The sequence below is a fragment of the Onychomys torridus genome, chromosome 16 (genome assembly GCF_903995425.1).
Source record: "Onychomys torridus chromosome 16, mOncTor1.1, whole genome shotgun sequence".
NCBI lineage: Eukaryota > Metazoa > Chordata > Mammalia > Rodentia > Cricetidae > Onychomys > Onychomys torridus.
The window spans coordinates 48,968,283-48,996,148 of record NC_050458.1 but is presented as its reverse complement, the minus strand read 5'-3'; the positions used below and the strand labels follow the sequence as shown (position 1 = coordinate 48,996,148).

Genomic DNA, 27,866 nt, shown 5'->3' with positions numbered 1-27,866 from the left:
TGAATGTTTCAAATTTATTGACGTGATTTCCCATAAGGATCATGGCCCAGAAGCACTCAACTGTGTCACCTCCAAACAGGCCTGTGGCCTGGGAGAGTCCTGTTGCTCATCCAAGCTGCCCTGGGGGACTCAAGTTACAGGAACCGAATCCCAGCTCCAAATTGGACGCCATCACAAACCCTGAAAAGAAAGGGAGAAGTCAAGCCCAGCACTCCCTAGGTCATCGGGATGCTCTGCTAGCCCCCACAGTTCCGCCAGCATGTCCCCACCTGCCAGGTGTCAGGACAGGAAGGAAGAGAAGCAGGAAGCCCACATGTTGGGGCTGGCCTGGAAGACAGGCTGGTCCTGGGCCTCACAATGACCCAGCAACCCAGCCAGCCAGACCTGTTCCTGATCCAGGAAGGAAGATAAAAGGGGTAACCACAGGTGTGCTCTCTGGAGAGCTCAGCTCTGGGGTGTCCTGTGTGGCCCTTCTCATACTGGCCAGGACTGGCTGCAGGCAATGAACACTCAGCTCAGTGTCCTCAAGACAAAGGTTCCTGATATGCCACACTGGAATGTGAAGCTGTCTCTCACTCCCCTGCTGAGCAGCCCTCGTGATTAGAGGAAAGCAGCACCCCTGGAGGTGGAGGATCTGAGCCCAAGCTGCACAGTGTACCTGTGCCTTCAGCCTAGACTGCCAGTTCCACATTTTAGACGGAGTCCATAAAAGGGACCATGCTGCTGTCACTGCTTTAGAGAACACCCAGAGGAGAGAAATATACCCAGTTCCTCAGAGAACACACAGGCATTCAGTACAGCTCTGCTACTACAACTGTGAACAAACCTAAGGTGTTTGTGCTGGGACACACGCATCACAGAGCAATGACCATGGTGGGGAGTCAGGATGGCATCCGGGGTCACAAGGCCAGGGCCCATCAATCCTCTGCATACCCTGTGGCCTGCTCAGTCTCTCCCTCTGGGCCAAGTGCAGGTTACCTTCCTGCCCCATGGTGGCAGTGCTCACCCCTCACACCAGCCCCAGCAGTGGTCATGAGGAAAGCCCACTGATGCCTGCTCCCCCAGAGCTCTTCATCCTGGGGATGTGCTAAGTGTGGGGCACAGCACTCACACTTGACAGGCACCAAGAGAAGGCCATCAATGCAGCTGGAGGGAGGGTGAGGAAGGGGAAGAATAAAGAGGCTCACTGGCAGCAGCCATTCCCTGGAGGTGTCTGCAACCCTGCATACTCTGAGCACCCATACTACACCCCTCCCCAGGACAGCTGTGTCCAGTCAGGATGTCCTCCCCACCCTGAGTCCTCAGAAAGTCTCTTGCCCTCCCCAGCTGCAATGATGGCACCCTTCCTGCAGCTCAGTGAGCAGCTGCAGCAGGCTGATTCAGGCTGGGTCTCCAGAGACCTAGCCTGAGCAGTCATGCTGTGACCCAACTCTTGGGTCCCAGAGAAGATAGTGCCATAAATCATTCAGGAGGGAGGTCAAAACACTTCAAACTGACTCCCTTTTGTAAAGGCCTCAATTGCCAATTACAGAGCACCTGGCTTAACCCTGGAGGTGGGGCTACAGACTGTCCACCTGCCAACTGCCTAATTTTAGAAACAAGATGAAATTGAGGCTATTTGTCTCAAATGTTATCAAATCCCACTCTTGCTAACAAAGCTGCAAGCCAAGCCACATCAGGGAAGGGTATTTCCATGTTCAAGGCTGACCCTGGACTTCACTGCCCACAACAAACACCTGCTGCCACCGTCACAACGGCAAACAGCTGCGGCAGCCTGAGCCGGGGCCTTCCCCCACTTCAGCAGCAGGCTGCATCTTTATGAAGGCTTGGTTCTGGGTTAATCTTTGAAACATGCTTCTCAGGTTTCACTAAGAGAGGGCTACAGCTGAGGGGTCTTGAGCTGTAAAGAACACCCGTTAAATGGCCAAGCAAGCGGCTCAAAAGCAAAGTAACGGCTTGGCGCACACTGCCACCCTGTGGCTGCTGTCAGTCTTACAGTAGATGGGCCTCAAGAGCCGAGATCCAGTGCCCACTGGAGCCCACCACACTCCCAAAGCGGACTGGCCCGGGGCACAGCCTGAGAAGCAGCTCCTGGGTTCTGGCTCCAGCTCCACCTGCATGGAACGCCACACAGAGCTAAGCCCCATGCTGAAGGCATAGTGTGGACAAGGGACACCACTCAGGGATGAGAAGGCAGGCCAGTACAACACCAGCAGTCTTGGGGTCACAGACACCACATCCAGACCACACAACAGCAGAGGAGGAACCATCTATCCCTGAATCGTCCGTCACCTTCCATTCTCAGGACAGGAAGACAGACCCAGAGTAGCTAAGTACCTAGTCCAAGGCGAGCACAAGGTGGCACCTAGCATGTGGTCTAGCTTGGATAAAGTCACGTGGGTGGAGCCCCTGTGAGGGGGGTGGAGCCTGAGTAGAACACCAAGCACTTGTACCGCCTCCCTGTCAAGAAGGTGGCCCTCGTGCAAGCCAGGCACAGTGCCCTAGCCAGGAACTTCCTCCAGCACCTGTCTTGACTTCTGACCTCCAGAGCCTTGTCATTTAAGCTTCCCGTGTATAATAATCCCTCTGGGTCTCCAGACAACTTTACAATGCCGACAAGATAATGTAAGAGATGGGGTAACTCCTACAACCCTGAACAGCACTTGGCCAGATTCACCCGTCATCCAGCCACTGCTCCACGTCCATGGGTGAGTCCTCCAGCCCACAGCTAGGCTGTGGCCAGCCCCAGGCCAGTGGTGGCACAGGGAAGCTCCCTATTGTACCACACTTCCAGCAGGCAGGGTCAACCCTTCCCACCTGGTTAGGGCCTCAGAGCAGTAGAGCCCACACTGTCCTGAGGACAGTAGCAGCCGTGTTCCCGGGAAGGGGTGGGCACCTCCCTTCCCCCACAACTAAAGGAGAAACTCAGCAGAGGACCCACATACTTTCATCCTTCAGTTGACTATTCAATCTCTTGTCAAGTCCTGAACCTTAAAGGCACTCAAGTGACCAGCCCAGAGCAATTGCAACCCCAGAGCCACAGAGCTGACATCGGCCCCACCCACCTGTCACCCCGCTGCACGCCCATAGGAATGCAGTAGTTCAGCTCCAACCGAGCAATGTTGCCAAGCCGGAGGACGATGCCCGCTCCATAGGACCAGCGGATGCATTCAGCCAGCTTCCGGATGTGGGCTTTGGGGCCTTCGCCTGAAATAGCAAAGGTGGTGTTAGATGTGTGGCTCCCTCCTTGGCAGGGCCCTACAGCTGGGCCTAGCTAGTGGAGATAGGTGTAGGACTGGGTGTCCGCTGCCCACTCTCCCAGAGCCAGCTGAATGTCTCAACTCCCTGGGTCTGGCTATCCTGCCCCTCTGCCTAAAAACGCTCTCCCAGCAGAGCAGCTAGGAGGCCCCACGCCACACCTCAGATGGTGCCCGAGGCTTCCCCACCTGTTCAGCTGCATCTGTCTCCTGTAAGCACCTAATGATACTTGGGAGCACCTGAAGCTTGTTTGCAGAGAAAGAAGCAGACTCCCCCTTACACATTGGCATCAATAGGGAAGGCCGCCCTGCATCAGGACTCGGAGCCGGGGCAGACTCACCATAATTGAGGTTGCACAAGTTACCCGCGTTGAGGAAAAAGTGGGTCCTGAAAAGCTCTCCGAAGCCACCCTGGCCTGGCCGGAAGGGCAGCGGGGTGTAGAGGTGCAGGCCCCCGGCCCAGTATGCCTCCCCTCCCAGGTAGTCTCCTGAGGAGGGAAACAGAATCTGCTGAGTCGGTGCTGTGGGCTCCTGCTTTAGCTCTGCCCCGCAGACCAGGCAAGCCCAGCCTCTCCTTTTCAGTGTCCTCTACTCACACAGCTGAGGAGCCAGGGCACCACAAAGTACAAGGCTGCCATGTGCCGTCTGCAGTACCTGAAGTGTCCCTCTCCTAACGTGGCCACACTGAGCCTCCCAGTCTTCCACCATCACTGTTCTCTTATCTGGCACGTCCGGACAGTGTCCAAGCCCAGCTTGGTGGGGATGCCAGAGCCCAGGCTTTTGCCCAAAATACTCTGGTTTCAACACTGGAAGGCCAGGCCTGGAGAAAAGTTCCTTTTTGGAGTCAGTCATTGGCTCGAGTTACCCAGGAGAGGAAATCTCTGGGATGACTTCCCTCAGGCCTCGGCAGCTGCTTCCATCAGTCAGGGAAGGGTCTGGACTGGGGCTGAAGCCCGATCCTCGGTGGGTTGTCCCGCTGTGCACCTCACCCTTGCCCTTGCCCCCGTCCTCGCCCTCACCCTCCATTTCTTTTGCCACTATGGCGGCTCTTTGGAGCTGCCTGTGTTCTGGCGCTCTTGCTGTTGTGGCAGGAAAGCTTTGGGATTCTCTGAATTCCCTGCTGCTCACCAGCAGCAGGAGGGGAATGTAAGAATGAAGAGAAGCAAGGGCGTCTGGGAGACCTTCAGTGTGGAACCCAGGGGATGCCAGCAGACCAGCCCTCCATAAAGGCCGCCAATTACCTTCCAGTATAGTCTAAATGCATGTAGTTGCCATGTGTCTTTTTGAAAATGTATGAGGGCTGGAGAGATGGCTCAGCTGTTAAAGGCTAGGCTCACAACCTGTTTTCAGGATAGCTTCTGAACTTGGAATTACAGTATTAGTGGATAGAGCTATCGTTCAGGTTTTTTTTTTTTTTTTTTTTTTGGTTTTTCGAGACAGGGTTTCTCTGTGTAGTTTTGGTGCCTGTCTTGGATCTCGCTCTGTAGACCAGGCTGGCCTCGAACTCAGAGATCCGCCTGCCTCTGCCTTGGAGTGCATCACCACAGCCTGGCTTATTGTCCAGTTTAAAACAAACAAACAAAACAAATCTCAAGAAAATCACCTTATCCACAATCACAGATCTACATTGCTTCTACCTGGTGACATTCGGCAAACCTTCCGAGCCAGAAGACATGGCACAGCACATGGCTCTGCAGTCTCTGGGAGACAAGGTCTGCTGAGTCAGGGGGTATATCCTAGGACACAGGGCAAAGGTCACCCCCGGAGAGCAGGAACTGGCATGGCTGCTGGAAATGCTCTTATCCTTATACTCAACGAACACCAACACTGTTGCAAACTGATATTTCCACTGCCTCGGTCCCCTCACAAATGACAGCCCACACAGAAGGAAAGTACTGCATGTCTCCAAGCCTAAGCTCACTGACCTTCACTCTGGGGTCCGATGCTGTGCATGCTAAATCCTCGGACGCTCGTGGGACCTCCCAGGTAAAACCTGCAGCAAAGTGACAGGTGTCAGGTCATCAGGTGAAGATGCACAAGACCCACAGCAAGTGAGACAGCAGCAGGGCCACAGCTGGTTCTGGACAATGACACGATCACCACACAGCAGAGCATTAGGAGAAGGTGAGAAAGACGCAAGTGAGCACCTGACACCACCCAACAGCAGCTCCTGCTGGGGATATGAGCAATGAGACACAACAAAGACACACGGGAAAGTGAGCAAGGAGGAGGAGGGCCATCCCCTTATAAAGGGAGGGCAGCTGTCTAAGAGCCCACCACAAGGTTCCCTCTCCATAGACATCCTACGTGACAGACACCCCCAGCCACATTAGGTTGAGAAGGTAGTCCACATCACATAACAGTGTGGCCCACCACAAGAGGGCCCAGATGATACCAGAAGGAAACAGACCACACAGAGCATTACTCTGGCTCTCTACAATGAATTGTACTATGTTCTAACTGCCAAGGACAGAACTCAGGGCCTCCCCAAATGTTAGTCAAGTTCCTCAAAGACACAATATCCTTGAGCTCCTGCGATGCTTTTTAACTGGGGGAGGGCATTCTAATTTTTTAGATATTTCTATATCTAGCCATCCATATCTACCTATATCTATCTCTATCTATATAGATATATAGTAGAGAGGGTCTCACTATGTAGCTGTGGCTGGCCTCAAACTCAAGAGATGCACTTGCCTCTCTGCTCTCCCAAGTACTGGGATGAAAAGTGTGCAACACTATGCCCAGCTAGGTTTAATTTTCAGTGGTCAACCATACGCAAAGCTGTTCCGTGCCCTGGGAAGTGTGGTGGTCCAAGAGGCTGGGACAGTGCACAGGGATCGGGGCTCTAGGTTTTCTGCCCCACAGAAGTCTCTCATGAGGTCCTCATGTGCTTTTACTGTCTGGTTGCTATGCTTTCCTGAATAGTCCACTGACATCAATAATGCTGGCAGACAGCAAACTCTGGCTTGGGTGCTTCTTAAAGATTTCTTCATTATTATGTGTAAGAGTGTTTTGCTGCATGTCTGTGTGTGCACCACACACATGGCTGGTGCCTGAGGAGACCAGAAGAGGGTGTGTAACCCCCTGGAACTGGAGTTACAGACATTGTAATCTCCCATGTGGGTGCTAGATAGATCCCTGGAACCCATATGAAGAGCCAGATGCATAATGAGCAAGGGCAATCCCAGCACTCCTATCGTGAGATGGACAGAGTCACCTGGAAGGTTGGGCCAGCAAGACTGGTATTTGTAGCACAATTGCAAAGTCAATGAAAAACAATGGGGAAGGTGAGAACCAACTCTTGAAGGCTGTCTTCTGTCCTCCACACATGCACCAGGCATATCTGAATCTGCACACACACGCACATGTGCACACATACAAAACGTTACTTCTGAGGACTTTCTCATGACTTGGTGAACAATCACTCTGTGATCTCTCTGTAACATCTAACAAATGAGAATACAAGTTGCATCTAAACTACAGTGTCTTCACAGCGTCACCCTTTATACACACAGACACACTCCTAACGAACCCTGAGGAGCCAGTCCAGGGTTAGGCAGGCTTATCTAACTCTGGGAGGATTGAGCACCCCACTTTCTTAATGTGCCTTTATTTTCACTTCTACAAGTACTAACCAAATTCTTTCATCATAATAAAAAAAGAGAGGAAAATTCATTCATTTAGTTTTTTGGGAAGGAGGGGGCTCGAGACAGGGTTTCTCTGTGTAGACCTGGCTGTCCTGCAACTTTCTCTGTAGCCCAGACTGGCCTCAAACTCACAGAGATCCACCTGCCTCAGCTTCCCAAGTGCTGGGATTAAAGGTATGAGCTACCACACAGGGCTGAGAAAAAATTTAATACAACAAAGCATCCCAACAGAAAGCAAGTGGTACTAAGTACAAGTACTGGGTACTTCAAAATCAGTTTCCACATGAAAACCAGGAGCAATCTGAATATTGCTGTAAAAACAAAAACAAAAAACAATCCAAAGTCCTAGAGGAAGGCAGGGAGCCTCTGCTGGCACTGACCTGTCAGCAATGCTGGATGGCTTGTCACCGATGGGCACCAACATTCCACCCCAGAGAGATGTGGAGAACACCTGTGTGAAGGTAAACAGTGAGCACCAGCAGCAAGCTGGCTCCACTCCGGATGCCCTGGTATGCAGAGCGGAGCACCTGCACAGGGGACACAGGGGACCTGGGGTTGTGAGGCTGGAGAACTCTGTCAGACAAACTGAAATTCCAACAGTCACATGGAAGTACAGCAGGGCTTAGCTTGTGTTCCAGCCAGGACAGGCTGCTTGTGCATGAGAAGTCACACCCACAGGACAACCTGATAAGGAAGGGAGCCAGGACCCTGGATATGAGATCCTGCAACTGTTCAGACCCCAAAATCTGAGGGGACTGAGGCACGCAGGTCTTCAGGCTGAAGGTCTACACAGGCTACGGTGCTCCTGCAATCACACAGTGTAAAGACATGTGTCTAGCTCTCCTTCAGGGGCAGCGCCATCCAGTAAGGGGGCTCAGTGACACACTCTTTAAATCATGTAGGTCACGCCCAGTCCTACTGAGTACCACTGCTGAGCTGGAGGCCCTCACTCAGCAGCCCCAGGCCCTCATGGTGTCAGACTGGCCAGAGCCTCTGCTCATCTTGGGTCCTTCACCTCTCCTGTCCTTGCCGACTCCACACTGTTCAGATGGTCTTTTTCTAGATGCTTTGGTGGAAGGACTATAGACACAGAGTGGAAGAGAGTGGGCAGAGCCTCAGAACACACCAGACAGTCCCACATGGCACGGCAGGATGAACCCTCCCAACTTCACTGCTGTCTGATGGCACACTCGTGTGCCCATCTGTTGGTATGGCATTCTGAAGCCACCCAAGCTACACTACACTGGGTTCAAGTCACCTCTGCCCTAGACTAAGGGACGGGCGCCAGTCTGATGAAGGCCGAGCTAGCTATTCAGCCAGTTCCACACTTCAGACATTTCCAACTTAGCAGTAGGTTTACTGGGAAGTGACGCCATCAGGAAGTAAGTCGAGAAGCACCCATGCTCTACTAGGACATTTCCAAGTAGTGGGCTGCATGGGGCCTAGGCCCGTTCATGGAGATGTTGCTTCCATCCCTAGTCCTTTTCTGGGCTGAGACCTGCCTCTGCTTCCTGGAGGCAGACCGCTTCCTCAAAGGCCTCAGCAGACTCCCAGACCTGCCCAGCCCCACCTGTACACACCATTACCTCTGGCCTGGAAGGCAGCTTGCTGGGCTCTGAGAAGGGTAGACCCCTGCTTTCCTTCTTTCTAGCCCTACACGGGCTCCCACTCAGAGGCATCTACACTCCACATTCCCACCAGCAGACAAGGTCCCAGTTCCTTCTGCCAGAGCCAAACATCCTAAGTCCTGTACCCTCCTCTTATCTACCCATCTATCTACTCATCCTTCTACCATTCACCTATCTACTATACGTTCTCTTACCCACCCATTTATGTGCCCATCCACCCATCCATCCATCCACCCATCCATTCATCCACTCACCTACCTACCACATCCACCCACCCATGCACACATCCACCATCCATCCATCCATCCATCCATCCACCCACCATCCATCCATCCATCCATCCATCCATCCATCTATACATCCATCCACCCACCCACCATCCATCCATCCATCCATCTATACATCCATCCACCCACCCACCATCCATCCATCCATCCATCCATCCATCCATCCATCTATACATCCACCCACCCACCATCCATCCATCCATCCATCCATCCATCCATCTATCCATCCATCCACCCACCCACCCACCCATCCATCCACCCACCCACCCATCCATCCATCCACCCATCCATTCATCCACTCACCTACCTACCACATCCACCCACCCATGCACACATCCACCATCCATCCATCCATCCATCCATCCATCCATCCATCCATATATACATCCACCCACCCATCCACCCACCCATGCACACATCCACCATGCATCCATCCATCCATCCACCCACCATCCATCCATCCATCCATCCATCCATCCATCCATCCATATATACATCCACCCACCCACCCACCCATCCATCCACCCACCCACCCACCCATCCATCCATCCATCCACCCATCCATTCATCCACTCACCTACCTACCACATCCACCCACCCATGCACACATCCACCATCCATCCATCCATCCATCCATCCATCCATCCATCCATCCATCTATACATCCACCCACCCACCCACCCACCCACCCATCCACCCACCCACCCATCCACCATCCATCCATCCACCCACCCACCCATCCATCACCCGCCCACACACTCATCCTACCCACCCGCCCACACACTCATCCTATCCACCCGCCCACTCTCCCTCCACACAGCACTTGTAGATGTCTTGAAAGAGCCATTCTGCTGTTTCATCCTCGTTCTCCCCCGTCTCCAAAAATAAGCATTTTAGTTTGAAGTGGCCTCAGCTTTAGAAGTACGGCCCAGAGCCCAGGGCTCTTCCTCAGCCAGTCTTACCTCAAAACCGAGCGACCAACTACCCTGATCTTCACTACTTGCTGAACTCTGACCTCTGACACCAGCTCTCCACTGATGCCGCCGCCGCCTCCTCCTCCTCCTCCTCCTCCTCCTCCTCTTCTTCCTCCTCCTCCTCCTCCAGGAGTCAGCTGGGTGCCACCCACAGTAAGCCATTCCCTTCACTGGCAGCCACTGTCCCTCTCCTGCCTCCCCCAACTCTGTCCATCTCAACCACCAACCTCCTGCACCCTTTACGTTCTACCCCCATGCTCCCACCTCTCGGTGTAAGCACCTGGAGTGCCTGGCAGCCAGGACGCAGGTGAGTAGTGGGGGAGTGGGTGGTGGACAGGATGAGTGGGTGGGGTGATAAAGGTGTAGGTCAGTGGGTGGGCACACAAATGGGGGATAAGAGAATGTACAGACAGACAGGTGAGTGGAAGGAGCAGGAGTAGACAGACAGGTGGGTGGACAGATGTGTAGACAGATGAGTGGGTAGGTGGTAAGTGGATCAACAGATGGGCGCTTCTACAAAATAAGCACAGCGGCACCCTCCACCCCTCAACCCCAGGCAGGAAGATAGGAGAAGGTGGCTGGAGACACACCTGTGCCTGGGTTAGGAGGTCATGTGGGCAGGTGACAAAAGGACGTCACAGCAGCAGGAGGCAGATGAGGGCAAGTGTCTGTGAAGGAAGAGCCTCAGCCCCAGAGAGCAGCCTGTGAAGCCAGCATGGGCGAAGGAGCAGTAACGAAACTCAGGGCCCTCCGGGCACCAGCCTAGAGCACAGACTCCCAAGAAAGCAGAGGCAAGGTGTGCATCTAGGGGAGCTCCACTGGGGATGGGAGGAAAGGGGGTGCGGGAAACTCAAGAGCATGTTCCACACCACAGGCACAAGAGGCAGAGTCTGAGCAGTGCCTGGCAGACAGGAAGGGATGATGGAGGGAGTTCTGTGGTGACTCTGAGAATGAGGACCCAGCACAGCCTGGCAGGTCACACCCATGCTGACCAGAGGACTCTTAAGTCCTGTGGGTTAAAGCATCACAGCACTGGGCTAACCTCAGTGCTTTGGGCACTCAGGACCCCAAGGTGAAGGGTGACCCCACAGGCACAGCAGAGGCTGGAGACTCACCGAATCCAACATGAGCGGCTTATTCAGCTGAAGTTCAAAGTCTTCCTTGAGGAAGCTCACATCCCCTCCAGTGTAGCCTGCCAGCTCCTGAGGGAAGAGGGCAGAGGGCAGAGGTCACAGAAACACAGGGGCTGCAAAGCACTGCCTCTACAATGACAGTTTGCTGTTTGTGCCTTTCAGAAGGCCCTGGCCTGCTCAGCATCTGGAAAGAGTCAGCCGTGTTCATGGCAAGGACATTTTACATACAAACCTCACCACTCAGCTCCTCTGCAAATGAAGACTGGGCACCCCAGGGTCCTGCCTACACCGTGAGCAGCAGGATGAGATACACTAGACCACCACAGCCCACCCAGTGTCACCCAGTTCCTCTGTACCTTCAGGGCAGCTGACCACACCACTTTTTACGGTACTCAACACTACTCCCCAGTGGCCCCAGCCTCCACACTGCGCATGAGAGCCCTGTGCACACTTTATTGGCTCTGGTGAGAACACTACCTGGTTGACTTTGAGTAAGGCCCCTCTTCTTGGCAGGATAGATGAATTCCGAGAGTCGATGACCATGGCATGCTGAAAGAAATGAATGGAGCACACTTTCACTTCAAGCAGTTCCAAGGACAATAGAACTTGCTGTACACCGAGGGCTGGGGCTGTGCTGAGCATGTTCACAGAGCTTCACTTGCTCCTGCCTTTCCAGGATGGCACACAGTTCTAAAATGGCCTACCCAAAGACACTAGAGAGTTTCCCACTAACACTGACCAGCCTTGTTCCCTCAGAGAGCAGAGCCCCACCCTAAGTCAACTTACTGCATTTCTTTTAATTTCTGGAAATTCCACAGCCAGCTCTTAAACACATGTCTGTCTGTTTCCACTGATGTTACTTACAAAACATAGTAAGAGGCTGTGGAACTGGAGGCCACTGTCCCAACCACCCAGTTGACACCTCAGTGTCCCCCAGTCAGCCCAGTATCAGCAGAGACTAGCCAATGTGCCACAGGGTTCTGTCAACACATTTCTCCAGTCAGAGAGCAAGACTTACCGAGAGGGACGACTTGAGTGAGTGTCCACTTTCCTTCCGCACAGCGAAGGATGCAGTCCTCGAGAGGCAGCCCAGTTCCCGCCACACACCCTCCCACTTGATGGTGTGACTGGTCTTCCATATGGGAAACTGTAAAGGCATGGAAGGAAGTTTGTTCTGCACTGCTCACACTGGAACAAGCTGCTGCAAAGCATCCTTTGAAACAAGGCATCACTGAGTAAAACTTGGCAACTTCTTTTCTCAGCACCAGGGATGGATCAGGCCCTTCCTGGAACTTGATCTTCCCCTAGCCCAGCCCCAAGATAAACTGCTTTAAATGAAAGGAAATAGGGGAGAAGGAGGAACAGAAGAGGACACAGGAAGGAGATGGGGAGGGCTGTAAACTGAACCCTACAAAATAAGCACAGCGGAGCCCTCCACCGTCAGTGCTACTCTGCCGCGGCTGGAGGAACAGGGCCATACCCAAAAGCTAGGGTGACTCTGTCAACAGCAGGGGTCAGTCTCATCACAGGAAGACACACAGGTGACGTGACACACCCACTCAGCCCACGACTGGCTGAAGGCAGACCCGGTAATCTGTCACCTGGATGGTGTCAGCCCCAGAACAAGGAGACCAAGCCATATGGGGCTAAGGGCTTTCTTCCCACAGCCAGAGGGAACATGTAAAGCCAGGTCCTGGGAGCCTGGCCTTCAGCAGACCTGCCCCACAGCTGCCCCACAGCTCCCCCTCAGCAGGTCTGCCCCACAGCTGCCCCTCAGCAGGCCTGCCCCACAACTGCCCCTCAGCAGGCCTGCCCCACAGCCTGGCCCTCAGCAGGCCTGCCCCACAGCTGCTCCTCAGGCCTGCCCCACAGCCTGGCCCTCAGCAGGCCTGCCCCACAGCCTGGCCCTCAGCAAGCCTGCCCCACAGCTGCCCCTCAGCAGGCCTGCCCCACAGCCGGCCTGCCCCACAGCTGCCCCTCAGCAGGCCTGCCCCTAGCTCAGAACACTCTATCTAGCTCAGAACATGACATTCTATCTGAATAGCATGATGTCAGGGAGCTTTGGGAAGTAGCTGTGACTTCACTCACAAGGACACCAGGTACCAAGCTTCCCACAGAGCAGCCATTCCAGCAAGCTCTGCAGCCTACAGGCCTGGAGGAAAACACAGGGCAACTGATAATAAGGAGGCACTAGCTGAAGCCCAGTACACAAACTTGGTGTGCAAGAGTGTAGACCAAAATTGCCCATCTCAGCACACAGAGGCAGTATGCAGGCCTGAGGTGTACACCCAGGCCCTGGCTGTAGGGGCAGCAGCCAGGCTCAGCAGTCACTCTGCGTGAGGGCCCCAAGACTCAGGCTTTCCCCAGATGCCTGCCAGAAGTGAAGCTTCCTAATCAACTCTTCTTTCCTAGAACACAGGGCGGCTCTTAGCGAGCAAGCCACTTACTCAGGGAGACACATTGCTGTCTCCACAGTAACCATCAGGATTGACAGGATCAGACAGTGAACCTATAGTGCCCAGTTACACTCAGGATGGCCCGAGACACAGCCAGCTCTGCCCAGCCTTGTCCTTCAGCCCACGCCAACCCCACACCATTCTATACTCCAGTCCCTTTGTGTCTACTGTTCCTGGTGGAAAGTAACCCCGACTCCTTCAGGATGTGCTGTCTAAAAAGCTTAGGGGAAAAACAAAAGGCGGTACCAAGGAGAGAGATGGGGGAAAGCACTCGGTGCTACAGTCAGTCAGGAGCAGATGTCATGTGACCAGAGTGGACACCAGCCAGGTCTGTCCCCTGGTTACCCGCATTAGCCAGGAGGCGGCCATGAAGGGGTGAAAAGTCCGCACCCACCCACCTGTTTCCCCCTCTAGTGAATGAACACACTGTCCTGACCCTGCACGCAGGGCCTGCTGGACTCACACTGTCCCGACCCTGGGCCTGCTGTACTCACACTGTCCCGACCCTGGACCTGCTGTACTCACACTGTCCCGACCCTGCACAAAGGCCTGCTGGACTCACACTGTCCCGATCCTGCACACAAGGCCTGCTGGACTCACACTGTCCCGACCCTGCACACAAGGCCTGCTGTACTCACACTGTCCCGACCCTGGGCCTGCTGGACTCACACTGTCCCGACCCTGGGCCTGCTGGACTCACACTGTCCCGACCCTGGGCCTGCTGGACTCACACTGTCCCGACCCTGGGCCTGCTGGACTCACACTGTCCCGACCCTGCACGCAGGGCCTGCTGGACTCACACTGTATTCCGCAGACACTCCTCTGTCGGTCTCCCGGAGTGAGCTCCACGGGAACTGCCCAGTAACTTTATATAAGTTTACAGAGACACTAGGAGGCAACGGGAGGAACAGAGCTTTAGCAGAGGGTCTGTGCGCAGGGCTTGCACACAGCTACACCACAGGCCCAGTTAGACTACACCGGGGCTCCTCCTCGGGCAGCAGCCACAGTGGAGGTGGCTGGCGGCCAGGTGCCATTTCACACTCAAGCCATCTACTTTAACTTTTAAATCAGGTCACTGAGCTCAAAGACCTGCTCAGCTTCCTACTTTCTCTCGAAGTTTCCAGGCTGCGGTTTGAAGAACGACAGGCCGTAGGAAGTTTCTTTGGTTCCATAAGAAAACTGAAAAGTCACTTTTTCTGCACGTCCTAGGAGATTGGGGAGCTTGAGGCCAAGTACCTATGGGAGAGGAAAGGATGAAGCTGGCCCTGGACCAGTGTAAACGAGGCCCAAGCGTACACAGCCTTTGTTTCTGACAAGACGCCCTTGCAGAGCACACAGCATCCCACACAGGCTGACCACCTGGGAAAAGGAAGGCAGAAGCCTCCCACCTCAACCCCAAACCTCCTCCACCGAAGCATAAATGAACCCAAACAAGACCGTTAATGTGCTCATCTGTCCTAGTACCAGGATTAGCTACAAACAACTTCCTGCCGACCAGTTACTTCTAGGAGGTTAAAGGGAACTGTAGATAACACCCAAGTGCCTAAGGCAGCAGGTTCCACAGCAGCTCCTGTTTTTTCCAAAAGGCACATCTCAAAGGCTTACACTCCAAAGAACTCTAACAATGACGGAAGACGTGTCCTACCATACTGCCTTCATTGTTTCCAACCATGGTGTTGTAACTGCCCGTCAGCCTCCTTAGCTCCGTCACTTCAAAGGTGACATCTAATCCATTTGGCAGTGCATCATCACCTAAAGTAAACATTTAAAAGGGTCAGCCTGGCTCGCTCGGTGGGTACAGGCAACTGCCACCATGCCTGCTGACCTGGGCTGGATTCCCAGGACCCACATGATGAAAGAAAAAACTGACTCCTGCAAGCTGTCTTCTGACTGCCACGCATGACCCCACACACACATACGTGCACACATACAAACCAAAACACACTCTATACCTAACACCGGACCCTGCTCTGTTCTGGACACAGCCCCAGCTGGGAATGTGTCCTCCTTGGGGAGGCCTTTGAAAGTGTTCTGAGTCCATCTAACCACCAACAAAGGATGGGATGCATATGATGGTAAGGATTTCAGTAACCGGAGACAAGCAACACAGTACAGTTAAATGTGCTCATCCAGCAGGGGGTGAGCAGTGTCTGAGCTGGTGGCTTCTATTTCACAGCCAACCAAGGCATGGAGTGCTCTGCAGAGTGAGGTCAAACCCTGCATGGCTGGGGTCTCAGACTTGCCTTCCGCCCAGGGCACCTGCTGGGTGTTTCTGCTAGACACCTGCACAGCCATCAGGAATGGAGATGTCCACATGCCTCAGGGGCACAGGGTGGAGCCTTGGCACTTTTCTGATTTATTTATTTGTTATGTTTACAGTGTTCTGTTTGCAGGTATTCCTCAAGCCAGAAGAGGGCACCAGATCTCATTACAGATGGCTGTGAGCCACCATGTGGTTGCTGGGAATTGAACTCAGGACCTCCGGAAGAGCAGTCAGTGCTCTTAACCTCTGAGCCATCTCTCCAGCCCCCCTGGTTTTTATTTTTATTTATTTACTTTTTTTACTTTTGAGATACGGTCTCTCAATGTAGTCCTTGCTTACCTAGCACTCACAGAGAACCTCTGTCTCTGCCTTCCTAGTGCTCCCACTATTAACACCTCACATTCACGAGGTTTGTTTGTCCCAACTGTCAAGCTCACGATGCATGGCAGGGTCAGGGACGTGTTGTGTGACATGTGCTCAATGACGACAGGTTTTGAATGCCCTAAGGCAGCCTCTGCTGTCAAGTAATTCTACAGCCAGGGTCAAGAGCGGAAGTCACGGTCAGCGAGGAGAGAGGACCAGTGCAAGGCCATGGTCAACAGGGGCCAGAGTGAGCTGAAGCCACGTGCCATCAAATGGGCACTGAACTGACCCTGGGGAGGTGGGGCAGGCCTGCATGCTTGAACTCTATCATTCACTACTGGGCCAGAGACAAGTTACCTAAAAGGCCCGGAGCCTCCACTTCATAAGTGAAGTGTATCTGAACCTGCACCAGTGTCCCCAGGTGCGCCCATCTGGCTCATCAGTGGGTCCTGAGCTTTACCACAAATTAGATCGCTGGTCCCCACTCACCCCTCTGCTGCTATGAAACCCACAGGTGCATCTTTAGAGATGGCTAACTGACTCCAAGACCTGCCTGGGAAACTTTTGGATGCACTCTACATCTAACCACATGGCTGGCTGTTCTATGACCCTGGAGGCTGCATGGTGGCATCAGAAAGATAATCTCCCATGGTACCTACCATGACACGTGTCGATCAAAACATCCACTTGCCTAAAAATTCCTAGGCGAAGCAGTTTTTCACGGGCTTCATGAGATTTCCGCATTACCTGGGAGAAGGACAGACAACAGAGAATGAGCTCTCTTAAGACTCAGGAGCCCTGCCGGGCGGTGGTGGCACACACCTTTAATCCCAGCACTCAGGAGGCAGAGGCAGGGGGATCTCTGTGAGTTCTAGGCCAGCCTAGTCTACAGAGTGAGTTCCAGGAAAGGCGCAAAGCTACACAGAGAAACCCTGTCTTGAAAAAACAAAAAAAAAGACACAGAACCCCGAGAGCCATGTGACCTGTGAGTGTATGCATTGAGAGGTGCACATAGCAGGAAATGTCTATGAAACACTGAGTAACAATGTAGTGGGAAGGAGCACACTTGGGGCTCAGCATAGGAATGAGCTTGCGGGGCCCAGAGCACCAGCAGAAACCACAGCATGTAAGAACAATACTCTGGGGATGGACCCAGGGAAAAGCTGACTACAGAGCTGAGAGGTGAACCTGACTGCGATGAAAAGCAGCCAGGAGAGTGAGCACCCAGACACAGAAAGCAGCCAGGAGAGTGAGCACCCAGACACAGAAAGCAGTCAGCAGGGTGAGTACCCAGACACAGAAAGCAGCCAGCAGAGTGAATACCCAGACACAGAAAGCAGCCAGCAGAGTGAGCACCCAGACACAGAAAGCAGCCAGGAGAGTGAGCACCCAGACACAGAAAGCAGCCAGCAGAGTGAATACCCAGACACAGAAAGCAGTCAGCAGGGTGAGTACCCAGACACAGAAAGCAGCCAGCAGAGTGAATACCCAGACACAGAAAGCAGCCAGCAGAGTGAGCACCCAGACATAGAAAGCAGCCAGGAGAGTGAGCACCCAGACACAGAAAGCAGCCAGCAGAGTGAGCACCCAGACACAGAAAGCAGCCAGGAGAGTGAGTACCCAGACACAGAAAGCAGTCAGCAGGGTGAGTACCCAGACACAGAAAGCAGTCAGCAGAGTGAATAACCAGACATAGAAAGCAGCCAGGAGAGTGAATAACCAGACAGACACAGAAATCAGTCTGCAGGGTGCGCACCCAGACACAGCCTGCAGCCAGCAGGGTGAGTACCCAGACACAGAAAGCAGCCAGCAGAGTGAGTAACCAGACACAGAAAGCAGTCAGCAGGGTGAGTACCCAGACACAGAAAGCAGCCAGGAGAGCGAGTACCCAGACACAGCCAGCAGTCAGCAGGGTGAGTACCCAGACACAGAAAGCAGCCAGGAGAGCGAGTACCCAGACACAGCCAGCAGTCAGTAGGGTGAGTACCCAGACACAGAAAGCAGCCAGGAGAGCGAGTACCCAGACACAGCCAGCAGTCAGTAGGGTGAGTACCCAGACACAGAAAGGCCAAGAATAATAGGGAGAAAAGGTAACAAACAGGAAAAACACCCAACCCTGGTGATGAAGTGATACAAAGAGCTCCTGAGAATGAACAAAGGCTGAGAACCCAGGCACATGTCTGTAATCCCAGCATTCAGAGGCTAAGGCTGCAGGAGCTGAAGATGGAGACCAGCCCAGGCCACATAGTGAGATGTTGTCCAAACAAACAAAAAAGGAAGGCAAGACAGAACAGAGAGATGAATGGTAAAAATTTAAAAAGAAAATGGAAAGTATTTGAGAGCCGGAGAGATGGCTCAGTGAGTATAGTGTTTGCTACAAAGCCCGAGTTTGATCCCAGGGACATACACAAATCAAAATAATGAAAGAGCAGGGCTGGAGAGATGGCTCAGAGGTTAAAGAGCACTGGCTGTTCTTCCAGAGGTTCTGAGTTCAATTCCCAGCAACCACATGGTGGCTAACAACCATCTGTAATGAGATCTGGTGCCCTCTTCTGGCCTGAAGGTGTACATGCAGACAGAACACTGTATACTTAATAAATAAAAATAAAAACAAACAAATAAATAAAATAATGAAAGAGCACTGTGTCTAACAGATGGCAAGACCTTAGAATGTGGCTCTCAGCTCTGGGGAGTGGACCTTCCCTATCCCCCTACGGAGGTACGGAATGGTAGATCTCCTTGAATACCAGCATGCTGACCCCTGAAGTGATAGAGCATGCCCTTGACCTAGCAACCCTCCTGTACTGTGCATGCATGGCAGCAGTAACATGCTGACTGCACAGCCATCGTGAGAGCCAAGCACTCAGTCTAGTTACTGTCCACCAACAGAGCACAGCAACGAGTCGAAGTGTTTGCAGTGCGGCTTCTCAGACATGTAGAAAGGACTGCTCTCACAGTGACAAAAAAGAACGCTAGTGTTCCCTGATACCTGGGTTCATCCTGGTGAGTGACACACTTGGAAGGACATGGCGGAACCTGAGCTGGCCTCTGGGAGCCAAGCAGTGGCAAGGCTGTGTGCACATTCACACCAATATGCTCTCACCTTACAGTTTACATCTCTTTATGCAACTGAAACACCACTTTTTAAATACATAAATTTTTGGTTGTTTTGCCAACACTGCTCAAGGTTGCAAGAGGAGACAGAGAGAAGCCAATCAACCTGGCCTGATGGCCTGTTAGGCAGCTCAGTATCATCCAAGAGCAGGACAGAAGGAAGCCACAGGCAACTTGCTACTGCACACAAAAGTGTCTGTGCAAGAGAGCAAGGGCCTGGGTGATGTGCAGGGTATCCACAGAGGATCTCAGGGCTCTGAGCAGGGTCTGGGTGATGTGCAGGGTATCCACAGAGGATCTCAGGGCTCTGAGCAGGACATGGGGACAGCTCTGAGGCTGAGAGTCAGCAAAAGTACAGGGCAGACAGAGCAGACAAGAGGTCAGACTCTGCCTTCCTCAGGATGAACAGAGGTAAGAACAGCGGAAGTTTGTGTGAGCTATGGGAGGTGCTCAGCAGGCTTGGGTCCCTCTGTGGTGAAAAGCTGCGGGCAGAGCTGGGGGTGGTCTCTGACTCTTCACAAATTACAGGCAGAGAGTGCCACACAGAGAACAAACTTACCTCAATGAGGTTTTTAGCCTTAAAAACATCTCCGATTTCACAAATGATGATGTCATCCTTAGTCCGTCCAAGTCCATCAAAATGAACGTGCTGAACCACCACCTAAATGTGAAAAGGAACAGAGGTTACCACCCCCAGCACAGGAGTGAAGCCAGAGGCAGAGTCTGAGACAAAGGGCAAGGTCTCTTCCAGTGTAATACCTGAACTTCTTACTCCTGTCTTCATTCTTTTTCCCATTTTACCTGTGTCGGTGTTTGCTTGCATGTATGTCTGCACAGCATCTGAGTGCCTGGTGCCTACAGAAGACAGACGGCAGCTTCCCTACAATGGAGTTACACACGGTTGTGGATGCTGGGAGTTGAACCCGAGTCTTCTGGAAGAGCAACGCTCTTAACCTCTAAGTCATCTCTCTAGCCCCTGTATTTTTTTTTGTTTGTTTTGTTTTGTTTTGAGCCCCTATATTCTTATTTTAAGGTCTAGCTTTTGCCAGTCTGTACTGCCCATGAATGAGCTCTGGCCTCTTCAGCCAGAGAACCCAAGATCATGTAGGTCCTGCACGCTTACAAGCAGTGAGGCCCAGTCCTTTTAATGTGGCCAAACCCAGCCTCTGATGTGGGATGAAGATCCTTCAGAGATGTCACAAAGCAGGTAAAGAATGATCCTTGAGGGCTGGAGAGATGGCTCAGCAGTTAAGAGCCCTGACTGCTCTCTCTCAGAGGACCTGGGTTCAGTTCCCAGGACCCACATGGCAGATCACAATTGCCTGTAACTCTAAGATCTGATACCCTCATACAAACATACACACAGGCAAAATACCAATGCCCATAAAATAAAAATAAGTAAATGGAAAAAAAAAAAAGATCCTTGACTTTTCTGGGAGAAAGGAACAGAAATACAAACTCAAGGACTGGGGCTGTAGCTCTGTAGTATAGCACTTGTCTGGAACACAAGAGGCTGCTGGGCATGGTGGCATGGTGGTGCACACCTTTAACACTCAGAAGGCAGAAGCAAGCAGATCTCTGTGAGTTGGAGGCCAGCCTGATCTACAGAGTGAGTTCCAGGATGGACAGGGCTACACAGAGAAACCCTGTCTCAAAGAGCAAAACGAAAACAAAAAACAAAAAACAACAACAACAAAAAAAAAAACAAACAAAGGATGCAAGCGATTTGAGAGGTTCTGGGTTCAATCCCCAGTTCCACCAAAAATTATAGACTTAAGCATAATTTGAGTCTATCCTTGAAAAACTTTTTAAATTTTATTTTATGCATTTGAGTGTTTACCTGCATGCATGTCCTTGTATTACATGTGAGCATTGCCTGTGGAGGCCAGAAGAGGCCACTTTATCTTCTAGACTCTAGAATCTAGAGCTAGAGTTACAGATGGTTTTGAGCCACCATATGAGTATTGGAAACCAAACCCTGACCACGTGCAAGGACAACCAGTGCTCTCACCTACTAAGCAATCTCTCCAACCATGAGAAACATTTTTTTCTTTCAGTAGAAATAAAATGTGTTTGCCTAAACCAGCCACACCAACTGTCATCCAGGAAACCTTGAGAAACAAGTAGCTTCTGTCCCAAAGCCAAGTCTCTCTGCTTACAATGGGTGACAGGAGAGCTCCTTTACTTCTCCATAGAGCCTTACCAAGAGAATATTCCAGAAACAACCATGTCAAGATGTTCCATAGAATACTCACATCTTTGTTTTCCAGAATTTCCTGTTTGGCTTCAGGTTCAACTTCCACAAACTCAGCTTCTTCCCCCAAACCTCCAAAGTCAGGTCCACTGGCTGGAAGAGGCTCCAGACTCTGCAAGGGATGGAGGAACGGGAGACAATTGAACTAACAATGAAAACAAGCCAAGCTCCACCTTTCAGCTTCAGACAGTGCCACAAAATCCAGCATAGCTGCCCCCTTGGGTGTGTAGGGTAGGTGGGGTGGAGACAGGATGGGAAATAGAAAGGCAGGTAAGCTGATGTGCAGGTGCAGGCCCTAGGGGCAGGGTTTAATAACCATGTTCACTGGGCTATTAGAGAGTAAAACAAAGATTTAAAAAGAACTTGCAATGGGCCAGAGAGTACGCACTTTCCACAACCTGAACTGTGTGGCACGGGGGACTGAACCTAGACCTTTGCACATGCTGGTCAAGTACTCTACACCACCAAGCTATATTCTTGAACCGTCTGAACTTGCTTTTTCCTTTTCTTTAGTTTTCTGAGACAGGGTCTCTCCTCAAATACACTGTACAGCCAAGGCGCCCCTTGAAATTCCTCCTGAGCCTGCCCCCGCTTCCTAGTGACAGTATGAATTGTCACCACCTCAGACCACCACAAAGCCAGCCATGATGGCACGTGGCTATAATCCCAGCACCAGGAGGCTAAGGCAGAAGGGATCCTATCACTAAACAAGTAATCACAAGAGCAACTTCTTAATAAGCTTTCTGGGGGTAGGGGCTGGGTGAGCACAGCTGGGAAGACTAGAGAACAGTCATACACACAGTACAGTGTTTTATCTGTGTGTGAATGGAACATGTAATTGGGTGCTGTTGATCACCAATCTGTTCCTGTAAGTGAACCCCCTAAGTTACTGGGACACATCCCTGAAGTGAACTCAGAGTGGCAATTCAGAGGACTGTCAAGAACAGGCAGACAGTATCTGGCTACTTCTTACTCCATGCTTGTCTGCAGTCAAATTCCTCTACAGTGCACACAAGTGCTGACATCTGCAGAGCAAGGAGACCCTGGGACTGCCATCCCCTTCTGCTGTGGGGCGGTCTGTATGTCAAATGTGTTGCTCTGATTGGTTAAAATAAATAAAGTGCTGATTGGCCAGTAGCCAGGCAGGAAGGATAGGGTAGGTGGGACGAGGAGGAGGAGAATTCTGGGAAGTGAAGGCTGGGGCGGAGAGACACTGCCAGCAGCTGCCATGACAAGATGTAAGGTACTGGTAAGCCACGAGCCACGTGGCAACTTAGACTAACAGAAATGGGTTAATTTAGGATAGAAGAAGTAGATAACAAGAAGCCTGCCACGGCCATTCCGTTTATAAACAATGTAAGCTGCTGTGTGTTTACTTGGTTGGTTCTGAGTGACTGTGGGACTGGCGGGTGAGCGAGATTTGTCCTGACTGTGGGCCAGGCAGGAAAACTCCAACTACACCCTTCTCCTTCCCCTGAAGTACTTAAGGGCCTTCTACCACAGGTAACCTGTACACAGACTCTGCATCAGGATAAGGAGCCCAACAGAATCATGACCCCTCCCACACCTGCCCTAAAGACTGGTCCTCAGAATCCCATCCAATATAAGTAACTTCATTGTGAGGCCATGTTAGCTCCCTGAACAGTCTGAAGATCCACCTTAAATGTCTATCTTTGGGGGAGGTGAGGTACTAAGACAGGAACTCAGGCCTTGAATTTACTATAATTCTCCTCCATTCTCCTGAATGCTGAGCCACCATGCCAGGCTAAATATCAGTTCTGAGTCAAAAGTTCCTGGGATTATAGCCACCATGCCTGAGCCCAAAGGGACACCTCCTCTTAAATGTTAGAAATTCGTGGCTTCAGACAGGTTTCCCTTTTTTGTACTCAATTCCTAGTCACAGGATACTGATTAGATACAAATTTCTTTTGTTCTTTTACTTAACAAAACCACCAAGTCTCTGTGGTGGAAGGAAAAAAGAAAAGCAGCTGTGCCTCTAATCCCAGCAATTGTGCAGATGTAGGGCTGTGAGTTCAACGCCAGCCTGGGTTTCGTACTTACCAAGGATGACAAAGAATACATCATTTCATGTCGTTACCCACTGGTTTTTGTTGTTAGTGTTTTTAAAACTAAATCACTACTAACTTCTCCTAAGTATGGAAACACTATTAGGCAAAGCAGGAATGTGCACATGGATCCATTCTTAGGCCAAGAGTAGGCAAATATGCCTTGTTAGGGCTGAATTTGCATCCCATTATTCTAAAAAACTTCAATATAGTTCCTAAAATGTCAAAGCATGGGATAAAGTTCATCAGAGACCACCAGCCCCGTAATCTGGAGGGCAGATGTCAAAACAGATGTCACTGTGGTTCCTACTTCTGCCAAAGCCTGGTGGCCTCCACGACCTGTTTACTAAAGGAGATTCACTCACCTCGTATGATTTGATTGTTTTTTTGTTTTCAGACAGGATCTCAATATGTTGCCCTAGCTGTCCTAAAACTCACTAAGTAGATAAGGGCTGGGCTTAAAGTACCAACAGATCCAACTGCCTCTGTCTCCTGAGTGCCGAGGTCAAGGGCGTGTACCACACCTAGCAAATAGATCTGTAATCCAAGCTACTCAAAAGTATGAAGGATTACAAATTCAAAGCCAGCCTGGCTTAAGAGTGAGCTCATGGCAGCCCTGATAACCTAGGAAAGGCTGTCTCAGAATTTAAAAATATTTAAAGGAATCTATAGTTACAGCTTAGTGAGCACTTACCTGGAGGGTACCTGTGGTGCTGGGGAGGACCTTGCCTAATAGGTTCCTACAGCATTCAAGAGAGTACTGGAAAAGTGATTTGAACGGAGTCCCAAAAGATGTGACTATTTGGGTAGGTAAAGCTGGGTGTGGACATGAGTGACAGATAGGATAGAGACTGACAACAGCCCAGGACAACAGCACAGCTCAAAGAGTGGGTCACAAGTGCAATGGTATGTGTGAGTGGTGTGCCCAGTCTGGAGGCCTTGGGCTAAGTACTGTTAGAAGTAAAGGACACCACCAGAAAAATAAGTCACAGGGCAAGTGATGCTGTCCACACTCTGTGGTCTACGCCCAGGACTCCATTAATCTTGATTTTAGGACATTTTAAGGCTCTGTGACTCTGGACAGATGACTCCTTCTCTGGCCTTTGGGAACAATTACAAAATGGAAGAGTTTGGTGGTAAGCAGCCAACTACTTATTCAGTAACACTAACATAGGTGTTGGTTGGAACTAAGGTACTGCACTGGGCCCAAAAGACCACCACCAAAAATAATAAAAATAAAAAAAATAAAAAATGGAGCCAGGTGGTGGTGGCATACACCTTTAATCTCAGCACTCTGGAGGCAGAAGCAGGCGGATCTAAGTGAGTGTGAAACCTACAAAGCAGGTTTCGGGGCAGCCAGGACTATTACACAGAGAAACCCTGTCTCCAAAAACCCAAAACCAAAAAACAACAACAAAAATAAAAAAAAGGAAAAAGAAAAAAAATGGAGTTGGTCATGAAGTTCTTTGTCGCTAACCTTAGGAGTCATGAGGAAGAGAACCAGCAAAAAAAAACCTCAAAACACCACTTCAAAGACAGTAACTGAGCCAAGCATACTGACACTCGACGGCAATCTCAGCCCTCAGAAGCTGGGACAGGACGGCTCCTGTGAGGCCTGCCTGGGCGACAAAGCCAAAGGCAGAAACGGACAGGGAAGGAAGAAATGATGAGACAGAATGAGTCTCTTCTCCTCCACTATGCTCTGCCCACTCACGCCCACTCACGGGAAGGAGGGCTCATTTTGCTGTACAGAACAAGATACTGCCCAATTCCAGGTGGCAAGTAAATGCCAACTCAAGCCGGGTGTTGGTGGCGCACGCCTTTAATCCCAGCACTCAGGAGGCAGAGCCAGGCGGATCTTTGTGAGTTGGAGGCCAACCTGGTCTCCAAAGCGAGTTCCAGGAAAGGCGCAAAGCTACACAGAGAAACCCTGTCTCGAAAAATCAGAAGAAAAAAAAAAGCCAACTCAAGAGTACTGAGGGCACAGCAGGTACATACAGGAGCTTGGCCCTGGGGCCTGATGCCAGTGTTCGATCCCCCCAGGCTCCACTTGGTGGAAGGAGAAAACCTGCAGCAAATTGTCTTCTGGCTTCCACGTGGACACACACAAAATAAAGAAATAAATGCAATTTGTTTAAAAGCAAGAGCTTTGGGCTGGAGAGATGGCTCGGGAGGTAAAAGCATTCGCTGCTCTTGCAGGGAACCGCAAGCCACCCTCATGGCGGCTCACAACCCTCAGCAACTACAACTTCAGGAGATCCATCGCCCCCTTCTGGTCTCCACAGGCTCTGCACACAGGGTTCACATACACACCTGCGAACACTCATGCACATAATAACAATAACTGGAAAATTTTAAAACAAGTCTGTTAAACCACTTGTTCGTGTTTTGTCTTCTGACAGACCCTTCTTCCCTGCCGCCGTCCTATGGAGGCCGGTGCTGTGAGGTCACCCGGGAAAATTCCGCGGAGTGACCTTGGGCAAGTCACCACGGTCCTCAGGACCGCAACAGTGGCAGGCCCCAGCGGCTCCCGCACCCTCCCCACTGCCCTTGTCCCGGGTGCAGACGCGCGTGTCCCGCCCGACCGCCGCGGGGCCTCTCACCCGGGCGTGCACTGTCCCCATGGTTCCCTCTTCGGCTGCTGCCCCGCGGAGGTGCCCGCGCCCACCCTAGCTCAGCTACAGACTCGGACGCGCGGCTACAGGTCACGGAAGCGGCGCGCGGACCATCGCCATGTTGCACGACCTAGGGCCCGCCCCCTGGCTCAAGAGCCTCCGTTCATTGGTCCAAGTGTGACAGTGACCCGGATGTTGTTCACGAGAACGCCGGGAAGCCCAGTTGCAAGCGTAGAGCGTGTAGTCAAGCTCGGAAAGCAGCTGATCTGGGCGGAGCTGGCTACGGCGGCTGCACCCTTCTTGGACGCCGAAGCCTGACCCTCGTTCCCTGGTGGCTTACACCGGTCTAGACATTGGAGCCCCCTCTTCACTTCTAAGGTGTGACCTAAGGGCGAAGGGATGAGAGACGAATGTATGCTCCTGGAACAGGGCATCGAACATGGCTCGGGTCAATACCATTAACACCTTCGCCCGGATCCAGTAATAAAGGGTGAGTGTGGAGGGTGGGGTCGTTTCTCGAGCGGGTTCAGTAGGTAAAAGGCACTCGCCGCCAAGCCTGACCGCCTCAGTTCAATCCCTCAGACCCACATGGCAAAAGAAGCGAACAAACTCCAGAAGTTGTCCTCTGATCTCCACACATAAAATAAAATTAACAGTCAATAAAGATCGCCTTCGCAGGCTCCCCAGGAACGTGTGTTTCTTTTTACTTTATCTTTCAATTAAAATATATTTACATCACTCCCCCCCACCCCCGAAATTTTGTTGTTGTTTTGAGACAAGGTTTCTCTATGTAGCCTTGGCTGCCTGGTGTCCTGGAACTTGCTCTGTAGACCAGGCTGGCCCCGATCTCAAAGAGATCCTTCTGCCTCTGCCTCCTGAGTGTTGGGATTAAAGGCATCCACCTCCACTACTCAGCCAGATTCATATCCTTCCTTTCTTCCTTCCTTCCTTCCTTCCTTCCTTCCTTCCTTCCTTCCTTCCTTCCTCCCTCCCTCCCTCCCTCCCTCCCTCTCTCTTTCAAGATTTATTCATTATATATACAGTGTTATGCCTGCGTGCCAGAAGAGGGCGCCAGATCTCATCACTGATGGTTGGGAGCCACCATGTGGTTGCTGGGAATTGAACTCAGGACCTCTGGAAGAGCAGCCAGTGCTCTTAACCTCTGAGCCATCTCTCTAGCCCAATTCATATTTTTAAAAAGTTGAGTGGAGCCCATCAGGTGAAGGAAGTGAGTGGCATTAGACAGCTGCGAGCTGTCTGTGAGTATTATTGAATACTGGCCAGGATTATAGACACTGGCCAGGCCCATACCGTGTTCCTACACTATGGCACCAAATTGCATTAGACAGAAGCTAATAAAGGCAAACCCCACAAGGCTATATACTTCCTGCCTTCATCTAATCCAATGGCAAGCATACATCCTGACGTGCTTCTTGCCTACGTACCTCTCACCTACCTACCTGTGATCAACACATCCTGTTCATTTGGGGCAACTAAGCCTGTTTACAGAAGCAGAAACATGTGGCTTATTATCTTATATGGAAAACAGCCCCCAGCATTCCAGGAAGTTATCTGTCCTTAGGCAAGTGGGGCTTACAGGTTAGAAACATTTTTGTTTTATAGATCTCTTAAGGACAGTAATTTAAACTTAAAACATAACTTTAGCCCTCACATGTCCTCCCCCCACAGATTATTAAAAAGCGGCTGTAAGCCGGGCAGATGAATCTCTGAGTTCGAGGCTAGCCTGGTGTACAGAGCAAGCTCCAGGACAGCCAGGGATACACAGAGAAACCCTGTCTCAAAACAAAA

The 27,866-nt window shown here is 51.6% G+C and overlaps 1 protein-coding gene across 1 annotated transcript; it reads right to left on the bottom strand.

Moving 5' to 3' along the window:
- Positions 1-26,193, bottom strand: Samm50 (SAMM50 sorting and assembly machinery component). Its single transcript, XM_036208411.1, has 15 exons — positions 26,046-26,193; positions 21,378-21,488; positions 19,682-19,783; positions 16,668-16,755; positions 15,028-15,134; positions 14,488-14,618; positions 14,183-14,270; positions 11,945-12,073; positions 11,404-11,475; positions 10,909-10,995; positions 7,285-7,355; positions 5,183-5,250; positions 3,599-3,745; positions 3,066-3,207; positions 1-180 (listed from the first exon to the last, which is right to left on the bottom strand). Exons 1-15 carry the CDS (start codon positions 26,064-26,066, stop codon positions 135-137), a joined length of 1,410 nt encoding a protein of 469 aa, XP_036064304.1. The 5' UTR covers positions 26,067-26,193; the 3' UTR covers positions 1-134.
- Positions 26,194-27,866: the final 1,673 nt, after the last annotated feature.

Bases quoted from the DNA above. Each gene is read 5' to 3' on its own strand.
- Samm50 (XM_036208411.1), bottom strand. From the start codon at position 26,066: ATGGGGACAGTGCACGCCCGG. The intron at 16,756-19,681 runs GTAAGTTTGTTC...TCCTTCTCCCAG, and splicing joins AGGCTAAAAACCTCATTGAG to GTAATGCGGAAATCTCATGA. The intron at 3,746-5,182 runs GTCAGTGAGCTT...TTCCCTCCTCAG, and splicing joins CATCGGACCCCAGAGTGAAG to GAGACTACCTGGGAGGGGAG.